The 15639-nt window shown below is 37.0% G+C and overlaps 1 protein-coding gene across 8 annotated transcripts in view; it reads right to left on the reverse strand.

The window, feature by feature from the left end:
- Positions 1-1663: 1663 nt before the first annotated feature.
- The window catches only part of TRPS1 (transcriptional repressor GATA binding 1), a 237596-nt gene continuing 223620 nt past the window's right edge, over positions 1664-15639 (reverse strand). For all 8 annotated transcript variants that reach the window (XM_079150005.1, XM_079150009.1, XM_079150003.1 and 5 more), the window contains 2 exons: positions 11258-11380; positions 1664-8234 (listed from right to left, as the gene is read on the reverse strand). In XM_079150005.1, the coding sequence (XP_079006131.1) occupies positions 7173-8234; positions 11258-11380 (1185 nt within the window). In that variant the 3' untranslated portion in view covers positions 1664-7172. The remainder of the gene's footprint in view (positions 8235-11257; positions 11381-15639) is intronic.

The following is a 15639-nucleotide window of genomic DNA, read 5'->3' on the forward strand; positions in this document are numbered from 1 at the left end:
CTAGCTTTGAACTCAGGATCCTCCTGCCTCAGCCTCCCGAGCTACTGAGATTACAGGCATACACCATGAAGCCCAGCCTGGGCAAATGTTTTGAGTCTCAAATGCATTTGGCTCTGGAATCAGGCAGGTGTCTTAGTGCAGCTCTTTTTGGTTTCCAGGAAGAGCTGCAGATGCCCTGGGACCTGAGACAGAGCCCAAGAGGAGCCACCCCCAGCCCTTTGCCCAGTTTCATCCCTGCCAATTCTCAGAGTTCACCATTGTTCAAGCTCCAGGTCCTAGTCACTCTGGCAGTCTAAGGGTGGAATTAATTCTTAAGTATTTTGTTTGGCTTGAAATATTAAAAAAAAAAAAAAAAAAGTCAGCTACTGACATTTAAAAATTAGGCAATTTCACATGAAATTTCCTTTGTCCAATTTTTCTTGAAAACTAAAAATCTGGGAACACAAGTTAGCATTCTCCCTTGGCAATATTCTTGGAGTGGAGGAAAGACAACTTTTATCCCAGGAATGAACTCTCTAGTTGTCTGTCTATGCCCTGCTGACTGCATCCCAGCAGGCTACCAGCCTGCTCCTCTTGGGCACTGAGTTTCTGATCCCCACTCTACCCCCACAGTGGAGGGGGAGCAAGTCATGAGTGAGGGGTGGCCCTGTTGGTTCATTCCCTTCTCTCCCTTCATACACCAGCAAGTAGCTAATGGCTCCCTGCTCCTCTTTTAATGGGGTTCTGACAATCCTGGGTGAGGATGAACTGTATTCTGCTTTATCTGAGAAGTGGAAACTAATGGGAATGAAATTCCATATAAGGAAAAGGAATCATATCATTATTGCTCTCTTATCTAAAGAGTGATGCCTTCAGCTGTGAATCGAGCTTGTACCCAGTATAAAAGCCCCTCGAAGAGTCTCTACTATGCTATTTTCAAAACATAAGACAAGCAAAAGAATGAGGGACAAAAATAAGAGGACTTGCTCATTAGTTTGGGTTCACCCCGAGAAATGAAGACCATGCAGGAAGGTAGATACTGATTGTTTTGAAACTTTCAAAACATCACCTGAAGCAATTGATTATCAACATAATTTGTGTCCTGTCCTTCTGTCTTTCCTTCCGGTTCCCGGTTCCCATGTCCTTCCCTATCTGGATTTCACCTGCTTCTTTCCTTCGACATCATAGTTCAGGAGACCAGCTCTGATTAATTGCATTTTAAGCAAGCAGAATATTTAATATAATAATGTATACTTTTGGAGGTAATTTATCAGAATCTTCACATCACATTCACGCATTTACTGAACTGAATTGGAGTTAAACTTCATAAGCAGTTTTTACACACAATCATTACCCAATACTCAACACTCAATACTTAATAAATGTTTTTGAAATAAACACAATTTTATTGTTAATCTTCCTAAAGGAGCTAGTATAAATTTTGTACACAATAAGGGATTGATTGGTTAAAGAAAGATTAAAAAAAAAAAAAAAAGAGTGAAGCAAAAACAAAACAAGTTGAGAGAATCTAGGCTTTATCGGTCCTAGCAATAATATAAAAATGGCGAATTGATTTCACCATTTCAATTTATCAGAGCCTGTCTGTATGTTACAATGGTCTGTATTTCCTATAGCTACATGGATGAAAATGAATCCATATAAACCATACCAACACTGTTATGTATAACTGGTGGTAAAACTTTATTATTCAAGTTTAGATGTAACAGACATCTTTGCTGCCTGAAGATTGTTTGCATAAGAAATACACCAAGAACATGTTTGTGAGTAGAAATGAACATGCACTATGAAAACAAAATAAAATAAAATGAAAAAATTCCATGTGTTGTAAGAACAGAACTATTATAGCCAACATTCTAATATTCAAATCAGGACTACAAATTGAATTCTTTTTCTTAGCAACATGAAATCATTCCATATGAAAGACATTTTCTGCTGGTGAATATTGCTGAAAGTTAATTTTACATTGGCATTTTGAGATGTTTCCCACCCCTGTCCCTCCCCCCAGATTATCCATATTGTTGTCAAATAGTAGACCCTAAGGAATTTGGCATTTGTTATTGTGATATTTGCCTTGTTGGTAGCCATTAAGAAACTATGGTTTTATCAGCCTCATAATAGTTTTGCCTCTTCTAGTCAACACTATAGGCTGTCTAGTTATGATATTTACAGCTCATCTTTAACAAAAATGACCCCAACCTTTCCTGGCCCTTGGAAACTGAGAGCTTAAGTAACTCCCTTGGCCAAATAATACTACTTGGCACTCCTGTGGTGCCTTTCAACCAAGGGTCTCAAAGTGCTTTACAAACAAGTACTACATTACCATTATTATTATTATTAATATTAATATTAATATTCATATACTTTTCCATTTTACAGCTGAAGAACCTGAGGCACAAAAAGAAAAAGTGATTTGCTGCAGTTCATGTGTTGAACAAATAATCAAGGGTAAAACCAGGATCCAGTTTGGGGACTTCTGGGTCTTGAAGGACCATTTTCTCTGAAGAAGATTAAACATTATTTCCGTGGTAAAGTTACTCTTGTTTTCTTCTGGTGTAGGATGGAGTAACCAGCTCTACCTTGCCTTTCAAGACAAAAACACATGAGCATACATTATCCAGTTTCCATGTGTGGATTACTGTTGAATTTCACATTTTTTTCATCCCTGACTTGACACACTTCTGCCCTAGCATCTTCCAGAGGGGCTGATTACTGCAAATATCTGGAGAGGCTTTCTAAACAATCACACCACTATCAGCCACAGATGACCAAAAGGAAGTGCTTTGCAAAGAAGCCAAGCCTCTGCCCGTGGCCAAGTCCATCTTTGGGAAAATTAACACTGACCTTTACAGTTCTGATGCCTGGCTTTCCATCCTCTTCCCATCTATGGTCGGTTGCCCGCTGACAGAATCCACCTAACAGGACCTACCTTTGGTTAGTGTATTTAGTTTCATATTCAGGTTGCATTTCAATTCCTCAGTTTCCCCTTGCATCTAGCAGTCAGCAAGCTCTCACCTACTTACTCACCAAGGAGGCCTGATGTCTTTTTGCCATGATCCTCAACCCAAAGACAGCTGTGAACTCATCTATCCAAAGGCCCGCGTACTGCACAGAGGCAGCACTGCCAGTTTCCTTATTCCATGTTCCCACCGCTGGACAGCAGATATTCTCCCTCTAGAAAGCCATGAATGTTCATTAACTAAACAGGCAGGTAGTTCGGAGGTCTCAAGACAGGTCACTTTATGAAGTTTTGCAGCCACACAGCAGGAGGCTAATAATTGTTTTAATAGCAGTAATGATATTTTTCAGTTTATTAAGAAAAACGTATTTCCTCAGGCATTTTAAAATATATATACATTTAATATTTTTGGAGCTGCATTTGCATTGGATCATAATAGATTATGTGCACATGTGCAATCAATCATAAACATAATGTGCTACCACAGGCTTCAACAAAGAGCTCTTAAAGATAATCACTTTTTTTTCTTCTTCTCATTAATATTACCTTAGAAAAGAATCCCCATGCTTGTTTTCTAAAATCTACCTTTACTAAAAAAGAACAGTTTAGAACAGAACATCACTATCTTAAAAATGGATTTTTTTTTAAAAGAACATTTCAATATGTCACGTAGAGAGAACTGGGCACACTCATAGCCTTTTGAACCCCAGAGAACGTGCTGGCCTTGACAGCTTCATCCCTTTCTCTACTTAAGAGTCCTGTAGTGTCTCTCTTAATCCACAATCTTCCGAGGTGGGCTGGCTTTGGAGATGATTTTTCTATCCCAAACAACCTTGTGTGAAGAGGGGGCAATGATGAGGGAGAACAGAAAGAGGGAGAAAAGTTGGTCTTAGTCTTAACTTTATGTACAGCTCAATTTAGAATAAAGAGACAATTCGAAAAGACCTATAGGTTGTCAATGGCATACAACTTTAGGGGGCTTATAGTTTTCATCACAGGGAAGTCTTTTCCAAGAGGGTAATTCCTAAATGATCTTGAAAGTCCTCAAAAAAAAAAAAAAAAAAAAAAAAAAAGGTTGAGTACCTAAATAGCTCATTGAAAATCATTCACAATTTATGACAAAATGATTCAGAAATCTTGAATACCGTATTTGTAACATATTTTGAGAGATGGAATAAAAAGTCCAACAAATAAAGGAGTCTTTTAGTGTTATGATGAACTTTTGTCATTCTTTTTTTCAAAACCCGACCTCTTCTCCACCAAAGTATGTATAAATGAAAGCAAAAATGAAAATAAAATAATTAATAATAAAGGAGTATGGAATAAAGTCTATCATGTCAATGCTATCCAAGAGTATTCTACTGAAAGTAGACTGACCATAAATAATCCAAGAACAGTGATATGTATTTTCCAATGCTAGTCATTGCTACTATGTCCGAGGAAAAAAAATAAAAACACAACTGAATGAAAAAAAAAGGCATACGTGCCAACAATGAACAACCTATTTGTGTCTGACACACTGGAGAAATTGCTTAGGGAGCTTTTTTATCCAAAAAATAATACCTATAATATTGTTGGAGTTAACCAAACTTCTGGTATTTTACTGGTTTAAACAATCAACATATAATGTTGCTTGAGGGTTGCTACAGTGCATTTTAATATTCTTATTACCAAGAAAATTAAATATTGTTGTTTGGGAAATCTCCTCTCTTTTTCAGATCTTTGATACCCCTCAGATCTGCCTGCATACTTTGAGATTTTTTTTTTCCATCAAATGTCCTAAGAAAGATAAATTATGTCAAATCATTTGAACGTCAAAGCTCCTCATTCCACCTCTTTATTTTAGTTTATGTGAATATTAGAGCTAGGGACAGGTGAGATCAGAATAGGGCCCTTTAACAATGAAACTGAAGCAAAGGACTTAGTCCTGATTTCTCTCTCGCTTTTTTTTTCATTTTCTTTCTTTTTCTTTTTTTTTTTTTTTTTTTTTACATGAAAACAAACAAAAAAAAAATGCAAGAATGGAAATGACAACACAACATTAGAAAGATACTTTTAACTTCATTCACTACAACAGTCACGAACTGGTTGAGCGCTACCTGCCATCCAACTTTAAGAAACGAAGACCCGGCACTGTGAGAAAGAAACAAACCCAAACAAAACAAAACAATACAAAGCAACTGCAAGTTAATGTAAAAATGAAGTGCAAACGCGACTACAGAATGCAATAAACACATCAGTGCTGCGGATTCAGCAACACTTATCAAAATAATTTCTGAAATGTTTCATCTGAAACACAGACAAAGCAATAAAAAGAGGATATATGTTTATCATCTTAAGCATAACAATGTGAGTTAAGAGCTTAAAAAGTAAAAAAAAAAAAAAAAAAAACTTGGAATGAATAGTGCTACCCTTTTTTTCCTAAGTAGGCATAAAAATATTTTCATTTCCTTCTTGTTTCCATACCATTATATCAAGAACTTTCATTTGTTTCATGTTACCGTTTACAACTTTAATGCACACACACACACACAAAAAGATATCTACTGCAATAGAAATAGTTGCTTCATTACCTTGTTTGCTACATTTGCAAATGTAAACAGCTAGGCAGAGCCAGAACTGACTCTAATGCATGATGGAATATCTTTGTTGCATACGTACACTGTAGAAAATAATTATTCAATATGTCAGGCACCATTATTTGAAATGTAATACATTAATATTTACTAGAAAAATAAGTTTTTTTTTTCCTATTTGTTCTCCCAACTTCTTTAATGAAATAAGTTAATCTGACAGTGCATCCAGTAGCTTGTAATATCTTCTACATCTCCGTGGCAAAAAATAAACTACTGGTTGGGACAATATAATGCAAATTATTAAAGTCAGTCCTTGTACATACATCCTTGTAGCAAGCATTGAGGCTCGACTAACAGCACCTTTAACCAATTATTTAATGTTCAGTTATTTAGCCCTATTTCCCTGAGCAGTTATGCTGAGGAGCTTTCCCTTCATGGATAGTTTTTACAAAGCCTTAAGTATTAAAAGTACTATGAAGACATACTTCTAAGAATCCTATTTAATGCTACTTAACTAAACCTGTATAAATCTAATGAAGGGTAATGACTGGTACATATACCAACTGTCAGTCTGTGGTAACGTAACCTTAGACGCTGCCTGACCACAAAGTTTGGAAATTATATTTAACCAAAAGAAAATAAATAAATACAGCAGGTTACCTTGTGGAAAAATACCATGTGTTCTAAGCAAATTAAACTCACGGTCTGACATTTGTATCCGTCTATTCTTTTGATTTGAGGGGAGTCCTTTAGTTATAATGTGCCAAGTGAAATTAGTGATCAACAGGAGGCTTAAAAAAAAAAACAAATCCAAACTGGTTCATCATAAACAAGAAAGAAATATCTGAAATAAAATTACTACATAAGCACTGAGGACATTGTTTTTTGAAATGGATATATATTTGGACAAATTGAACCTAAACTGCAAACAAAAGGACTACTGAGTATTTGAACATCTAAAGGACAAAAATATCAAAGAGGGTGTGCATGTGTATGTACAGGCAGGGCTGGCCCAAAACATCGTGCCACCATCTGTCACCTTTCTTGCTGCTCTCTCACCAAGCCTAACCACAGTTCGCATTTCAAGGTCCAAATCTGCAACATGGTCAATGAGGGGAGACCGATTTGAGAGGGCACCATTTTCCTTCCACTGCCCTGGAGATTCAAATTCTCCTCATCTGCCTAGGATTTCACAATACTTTTAAATTTAGGGAACAATTTCTGGGTTTTTGAACAAACGGGCCAATGGCCAGCCCAATACTGCTGTAGTATCATAATATGTAAACCCTTTCAAATTCTAGACAGTTTTTAATCCCTTCACAAAAGTAATAAATAAAGTCTGGTGGGATGTCGAATGGATGGATTCACCAGTACACATTAGTCAAGGTGGTTTTGACTTATTAGGTTTTGAAAGTGATTGTTTACCATCTTCTATTCTTTCTCACTAACCATTTGTCTCACTTTTAAATCTTGGTAACCTACTCATCAAAAGAAAGAATAATGAAAGAAGGGAATTTCATGTTGGATAAGGCAGGCTCTATGAAGTATTATTTTTTAATAGGTCTTCATAAGACATTACAAGCTATTGAATTCCCATCAAGAAAACCTATTTCTATTTAATTGTGCTAAGTGCTAAGGTTTTACTCTTTAGGTTTTCCATTTTTTTCCACTTGTGCATTGTTCCTATGCAGGCCCCTCTGGATATGTGTTGTGAAGTCATATTTGTCCGTGCAAAGATGCTGGCATATGCTGCACTGGAAAGGTCCACTGTCACCATGGCAACTCATATGCAAAGCATACATCACTTCATCCAGAAAGACAATGCCACAGTGCACACATTTTGTTGAAAGTTCATCTTGAGTACTTCTGTCAACTTTCTCTGTTTTTACTACATTCAAGGGACCTTCGTTTTTTACATTTGGTGGTGCCTTTGTTTTCTCCTTGGAGGCACCATTTGCAGTTGGCCCAGGTCTGGAATGCTTGATCGCCAAATCTAGAGGAATGTCATTGTCTGATCCAACAGCTGAAAAATGAGGAGGCAGATTGAAGGTGGGATAAGGCACATAGTTTTGGCAAGGATTTGGTAGGCCAGGCACATGACTCAAGTAGTGCGGATTCCCAGGAACAGAGAGCTTGTATTTACTCCAGAACCGCAGCCAATCAGCTTCACTCTGGAAGTCATTATGTACAAAGGGAAGTCCAAAAAGTGGGTACTGGTACTTTTCAATGGGGCTGCCTGGTGGTGAGTAATTTGGATGTTTTGCAGGTCTCATGTACTTTTCTATGGGACTGCCTCTCTCAGAACTTCCTTTCCCTTCAGATACAGATGAACTATTTCCTGGTTCTCCAGTACTTTCCTGAGGACTTTTAATCTGAATGTGCAAAGGTTGCATCCTTTTGTGAATATCCAGAGTTTGGCTGACCAGGACTGGCTGCTGAGCAGAATGGCTTTTAGTCAATGAACCCTGGGCTTCGTATTTACTTAGGCTTGGGAGTGGAATTTCTCTCTGGTGACTTTCAGTTAAATGATCCTCTGACCTCCTCTCTAATGGGCTTCCATTGACCTGCTCCTCACTGCTACCTCTCTGCTGTTTGTTGAGCTGCTCAGCCTGAAGTGCCTCTGGGTTAAGGCGTTTTCTTGTTCTTCTCCTAATAATCTGCTCACCGTTGTTTTGTTTAATGATGTTTAAAGGCCTGGGAGTCTACAGAGAACACACAAAATACATAAAAGGAAAACATTAAAAAATACATGCAAATGCATTTGAAATTCCTCACAAATAAAAACCATGCTTAAGTTCAAAGCAAGGATAGCCTTTATGCTACAGATTTACTAAATCTCCTCCTTTTGCCCTAAGCAGGATCAGAGGAAGTAAATAAAGTACACTATTTTAGCCTAATTAAATCATGCCCATCTCTGCAAGAGGGACAGAAAATTTTAACCTACTTAAAAGTAGCTTTTCCAAGTTTAATAGATTGATTTGGAGATTGTATCATTCAATAATAAAACTGTGTAGACAGTTATTTGATGAAATACAATTTTTCCAAAATATCTTAATTTTTTGAGTTGTGCACCAAAATGTCGACAAAGTAACATGGGAGACAGGTACTAATGACAGCAGTAGGAAAATTATGTACTGCCATGGGCTACATTGTGTCCAAGTAAAAATTTGTATCCTGGAGCTCTAATCTTCAACGTATCTAGAGATAGGGTCTTTAAGAGAGAATGATGGCTGAATTTGGTCAATCAATTAGAAGCCTGATCCAACAGAAGTGTGGCCTTATAAGAAGAGGAAAAGAGAGATCCCTCTACACTGCAAAAAGGTGCCTACCTAAGTCAGGAGGAAAGCCCTCACCAGAATCCAACACTGCTGGCACCTTGGACTTCTAGTCTCCAGAGCAGGGAGAAGGTAAATTTTGTTATGTCAGTTTAAACTAATACAAGCATCTTTCTAAATGACTGCAAACATGAGCATAAAATATTCATTTCAGAGCATAAATAATCAAAGACAAACTGACAGAATCATAAGAAAAGGTTTCAGGTAATCAAAGCTGTATTATAGTGATCTTTTCCCTCTTCTTACTTTTCTCTTCCTTCAATATTTATATATTCACTATGGAAGCTTTTACTTGTTAACAGATAAAGCATTCATTTTGTGTTGAAAAGTCTAAATTCATTTTTAGCCTTGGTTGGACTATCCAATCTGTCATTCTACTCTACTTAAAATGAATGCTGACTTTCATTCAGCTTAAGTATTTTATTCAGCTTAGACATTTCATGATTAGTATTTATGTACATGCTCAACAGGTGTTTATATTACATGACTAAAATCCATGGATAAGACCATAATAAAAACTTTACCTGCAGTAAGAGCTCTAACTTTGATTTGTAAAATCAAGTTTAATAAATTAATGCAATTTGCAGCTATAAATTTAGGAGGATCTTCAAAGGGTGATAAAGTTTGATTTAAAAAAAAACCCTGAAAACAGGAAATAACTTCTACAAAAAGATGAATATAAGTAATATATAATCTGTGAATTTTTCCTAAAAAGGATGTACTTAATGCCAGGCAGTGTTTTAACATATTAAACAAAATATAACTATAAATGTTTTTTGGAATATTTGTTATGATAAAGTATTTCAGAGGAAAGATAATACACTTGTTATTAACAATTCAGTTGCTAGTTTCTGAATGAAAATGCACATAGCTTGGATAGGCCACATGCATAAATTTTGTTCAGAAAGTTCAGGTTTATGAATGGCTTATAATATTATAAAATATGCAGTTTAATCTCCATGTTATAAAGACACCGGGAGTTTGCATTCATTCCTTTTGAAAACTTTCAAAACTTTCATGGCAGTTTTGTATAAGCAATAACCTTTATATCTTTCAATTTATGGTTTATAGAAAAGACTCAAAACTGAAAACATCTTCCTCTGGAGAGACATATATTAAAATAGTTTTTAGAAAAGTTTAGTTTATATCGCAGTGGTTAAATTATCATAACTTGGCAGACAGTAATTTAATTAATTCTTAGCCTATAACTGGCCCAAGTTCAATTAAAATCATTAACGTCAGGACTCATTAAATGGAAGCTTATTGCTGTGTTTAAATGGTGAAGATTAAAAAAAAATTATGGAGGTATGTGGTGGTGTGTGTGTCAGGGGAAATCTTTCCACTAGTTACATGCTAACAAATAAGATTTTTGCAGTTTACTATCAATTAGTATTGTTGGCAGCATGCATTTTTTCAAGTGGGCTTCCCATGGTCCATTTATGAGGATGTTTTGTTTAAAACTGTATTCCTTGTAGCTGTAATCTATTCACTGGCTTGTGCTAACAGCTATGGTAAAATGCCAGGCAAAATGGAAAAGGCACAGGGAAATAGATTTCTGTTTACTAAATGGGGTATTCCTATTTTAAAGTCAGCTCGTGTCAGCAGATAAATCTTTCTAAACTATAAAAAAATCCTTCAGGAAGGCAAACATGTATACAGATGAGGGATTTGCGAATTTAAATCATATTACAGTATTCCAACTAAAATTTGGGAAAAATTAATTCAAAGGACCTTCATGAGCCAAGAGACAGCTGGAGATTTTAAAACCCAAAGCACCTATGTACCTTACAATATTTGTACCCTGATGTATCAGCTGTTCAGAACCTCGTATATCTCACCCAGTATTCTGGAAAAGCACTGACAAGAAGGCATTCTCTGGTCCTATTTCAGAATTGTGCTTCTGAAAGTACCTGATCTCCAGATCCCAAGTAGCCAGGGTGACACTTGAGAATTAGGAAGGCAAACTGGGAAATAAACATGTGTTCCCTGCCCTCTATTTTATACTCAACACGAAAGAGTCCTTTTATTTATTTATTTTTTAACTTTTTGTTTGTTTTTGAAACTTTTATGGTTTCTCCTTTCTACCTAACCTAATCCCACTGAATTCTGATAACCATCAGATTGACTATCTTTTATGTGAAGTTCCCAGAAATCAATCATTTTCCTCTTTATATCAAAAGAAGCATAATGCATTACTAATGATCTCAAACATATCTCCCCATAACATCTAAGCCCCTTTTACCATAAATCACATGTGCACTCAAAGTGACTGCATTAAACAGCCCTGCAGGGGCAGGCTACACAAGCCAGGGAATGGGACTTACCACACCACCAACCAGGCCAGATCTGCTTTATAAAGCTTTTCCTGAAACAGTGGGACAAATTCTTACCGAGTGAAGCTTCTGGTAGAGGCCACACGCATTGCATACATATCCGCCATTTGCATTCTTTCGCCAGAGAGAGGTCTTTGTGGTCAGGCAATTGGCACAAAAAACACCCGAGCCTCTACGCCTCTGAAATGGGGGTAGAAAACCAAGGTCAGAGGTGAGTCACATGATCAGTGGAGTTAGACCAAATCAACCCAGGAGTTTTGTCTTTAGACTTGCAACAATGACAGTATAAAACCACAGTGCCCATAATGAGGTCAGGTTCAATTGTGTTTAATAGGCACCACTGATTTTCATTATAATTAACCCTACAGTGATGGATGAGGTGTGTGGAACACCAAAGGCTTTTCACAGAAACAGCTTTAACTTTTTGAACTTTGGGTTTTGTGCCTTTAATGATGACTCCTAAATGCTGAACCCTGAAATATACCTTTTAAAAGTGTCAAAACAAAAGCTATAAAGACAGAACATGGCAATATGGTTAATATGATTTGGAACATGCTACCTGAGCTTTAAAATATAGTCAAATTTGGAATAAATGTAGTAAGAAAACCATTTAAAATTAAACCAATTTGGGTCTTTTTGCATGTCACTGGTGTAACATAAGTATTAAGAGAATATAAGATACTCAGTTCTGGCCTTTCTTTTGCAATTGTAAAATCTGAAAGAGAAACACGCTCTATTCCCCAAAGCTGGGTGGACCAGGAGGGACTTCTGCCAACAAGAAGTACAGTATTACTAATGAGAGTCCTTACGAGGTGCCTGCTTAAGCTAGACAGCATCATCCCTTCAATGGCTATTTATTTATTTTATTTGACTCAGACTTGGATATCACAAGCATTTCCGAATACAAATTGATTTTAGTGGCTCGAATTCTGTAATCACCAGATTCAAAAATAATCTAAGAATATTTAAAAGTAGGTAATTAGTATTGCTGGTTACAGTCTTGCTATGGAGTAATGATTCCATTAAACTTCTCATTTAAACAAAAGTCAGGCTGTTTGTCGGCACAAATACGAATCGGCAGGAAATGGAATTCTCTTGCTGCAGAAAAAGCCAGCCTGAATTGTGGCTCAGCTCTCCTTTCTCTAGGAAGCAAAGCCTTTAATGATAAAATATGCATGTTAGATAAGGAGTGGAAAAAGTCTTGCTGGGACCTAATTTTATTATAAATTAAATATTACAAACGCTATAAGTCAAAATTTCAGGGATTCATAAAATTTAGGCAATTTATTTAACTCCAGTCCATACTGTAGAGGAGTGGAGTGCCTGCCAAGAAAATACAATGGTTATAATTGTACTCTGATACATTTCAAATGGAAAGCTTTCTGCAGACATAATTTTGGCTTCAAGACTGGAACACTTTCTTGGCATTGAAAGGGCATTTGATTCATCGGGTGTTTCACAATGTATCACTAAAAAGACCTGGTGAGCAGCCAGTTCCCTATAGGGTAATTTTTCCATCCAGATGCAAGTGCTATCAGAGGCCCTCGTCAGCTAAACTAATTATGATCTTGCAATTGCTGATGCCTGCTCACTCTAACATTCGACATCCTCCATTAATCATCAATACAAGGAAAATGAATGAAACGTAAAGAAATGAGGGCTGGTAAGCTGCACAGCTATAAAAATCCGAAATGAGAGCAATAACTTAACAAGATTGGAGGAATGTTTTTAGTGAGCACAAAGTCAAGCTAACAATTGCCCTTTTAAACCAAGAACACGGTTTCATTAGTGTAGCAGGTTGTGCCACTTTAGGTGATGTAATAAAAACTTGATTTTCACAAAGATAATCTCTAGTTCTCCTTCACTAACTGACCCCCATTCCCATCCAAGTCAGAACCAGGAATACACCACAAGTTTCTAAATCTCATCAATAGTAATATCAAATACCGGGTGTCAGAGGTCCACAGGTCTCCAGTGGGACCTGCTCTGACAGTAGAGGCTACTGCCTCGCGAAAACCAATGAGCCGTTAGAGGTCCTGTTTATTAAACATCCCAGGGCCCCCTTGGTCCAAGGTAAGCTAGGGAACCTAGTTAGGTTATAATTGTGAAACTTTCCTGGGGCCATCCTATCATTTTCTTAGATCTAAATAACACATTTGACAAATCCACACCAACTTGATCCACATAAAGGCAATGTAAATGTCCATTTGGAAACTAACCCACATATATGGCTGAGGCTCAAATCTGAATGTGGAACCATTCACTGCAGTCTGTTCTCCTTTCCTTATGCCCTGGCTGCTTGACACAGCATGCCAAAGTGGGTGTAATCCTGATCTCAGTGAGCGTTTCAACCCTTGCACAATTTGGTGCTTAATTCCCTTGCAAAAAAAATGCCCTTCATTAGTTAGAGGGAAAATCCTGAAATTACAGTACTGGTTTTCACAGGCATATCTTGCTTTAAGCAGTCCAATAAAGGTTGCTGTATTTTTGGTAAACTATGTCTTATTTTAAATATACCAGAGTGCCTTGAATTCACTCAGTATCAGGATAGCTTAGCCATTAAAAATCAGATTTGGGAGTCAGACTACTGATATTCAAAACCTGTCTCTGACATTTGCTAGGTGCAACTTTAGGCAAAGTTATTAGGCCTCTCAGTGTTCAAATCTTCCCCCATCTTTGCTATGTGAACAGCTCAGAGTATTACATGGATTAACAGATGCAATTAAAACAGTTCCAGGGATGCCCAGTGAGTTAGCTATTTGCCATCAAGGGGAGTCAATTGTGATTTCTTTTATATGGGAAACATACTTTGACAGTTTTGTTTTTCTCCTTGTTAGTTGTTTTTTTCATTTTTGAACATTTGAGACAAACTGCACAATTAGACACAGTTAAATGCATTTCATCTGTGCCTATCTTATCAAATATGAGAATGGAAAGTTGAGTCAGAGTGAAATATCTAGGTGTTCACACCTCAAATTCAATGGGAGCCTGCTTGCATGGGGGTGGAGAGTGGGAGGTAGGTGAGAAATATTTCACACATAAAATGTTACCTCCCATGTCAACAAATTTAACACTTTGGTAAGTCTTGGACCATATTTTTGGTGCACTGAAGTTTCTGGAAGCAGCAGAAAAAGTGGGGAATGTGGACAGTGTCCCTGGTTGTGTGATCACAGAACCACATCTCTCTCGACCACAGCACAGCTGACAGGCCTGACTTGGTGGCACTGTGCACAGTGTAAGCTGACTGGACACAGGAACCACCCTGAAGTTATGCACATCTTGAGCCCAATCAAGGGCAGAGAGGCAGTCGGCTGCCAACAGAAGCCTCCCTGCACTGCTTAGGAAAAAAAAAAAAAAAAAGCTTTGCTTTAATTTAAAGAAAAAGCAAAGCACTAAAAACCTGATTCATTCAGTTTTAAAATATTTTATTATTTTTCTTTATGTCTAACTTTTTAAGTACAGAAATCATGTTTCCTAATAGTCATCAAAAATTCTAAGTTATTAACATCCAGGACAGTGCTCTGTCTGAAGCAGATAAATATTAACAAAGTCAAAAGTAATACTGTTTACTATTACTTCCATCTTGAGTATTACTCCTACTTTTTGGGGAAAGAAAAGTTGTTTTTCTTTTTACAAATACTATCTAAATGTCTTCCACTGAGGTTGACAAGTTTATCTGGAATTGGGCAGAGATCATTGATGATGTTGTGGCAAACAAAATCAAGAAAATGATTGTTCCTCTATTACATGCTTATTTTTGAGAGATAGCTCATGCTAGGTTCTTGCTAGGTACCAGAGTTACTAGGTCAGGTACGACAAAGCTCCAACAGTATTTAATCTCCATGTTCTAGTCATAGCTGGTGGCTCTAAATGTGCATGTGTATGTTTAACAAGTTTTTCTTTTTCTACAATCTGTTCATAAGAGATCATAATAATTTATACCTCTGCATCTTGTGCAGGACAATGGAGAATTATGTGTCCTATGACTATAGGCAGCACTGGAGAGAAATGAAAGGAGTAAGAAGCTAATGGGTGACACCAAATGGCATTCCTGAGGAAAGGACTTAGCACAAATCTCATTCTCATCCTCAGACTAACAGAAAGCCACATATGCAGCAGTCACATTCTCTGCGCCTGACCTTTAAGCAACTCTTTCTACTTCTCTGTGGGTTCAACACAGAGATGTTAGTTGCACAGATGAAGGGTGCCCCAAAGCCCAAACCTACAGACAGGTCAGCTTGGCTGTAAATTTCTACAGAAAAAAAAAAAACAAAACCAAAACCAAAAACACAAAAACTACAATCAGCAATTCAAGGAAATAATTGTTTTTAAACTTAACCTTATATGTTAGTAGTTGGATCGGTAATGTTTAGGTTGCATTTGTATATTGTCTCCATACTATTTTTGTTGATTAGTAATTTCCTGTATGAAAAAGTAAG

Source organism: Sciurus vulgaris (assembly GCF_902686455.1).
Source record: "Sciurus vulgaris genome assembly, chromosome: 1".
Classification (NCBI taxonomy): Eukaryota; Metazoa; Chordata; class Mammalia; order Rodentia; family Sciuridae; genus Sciurus; species Sciurus vulgaris.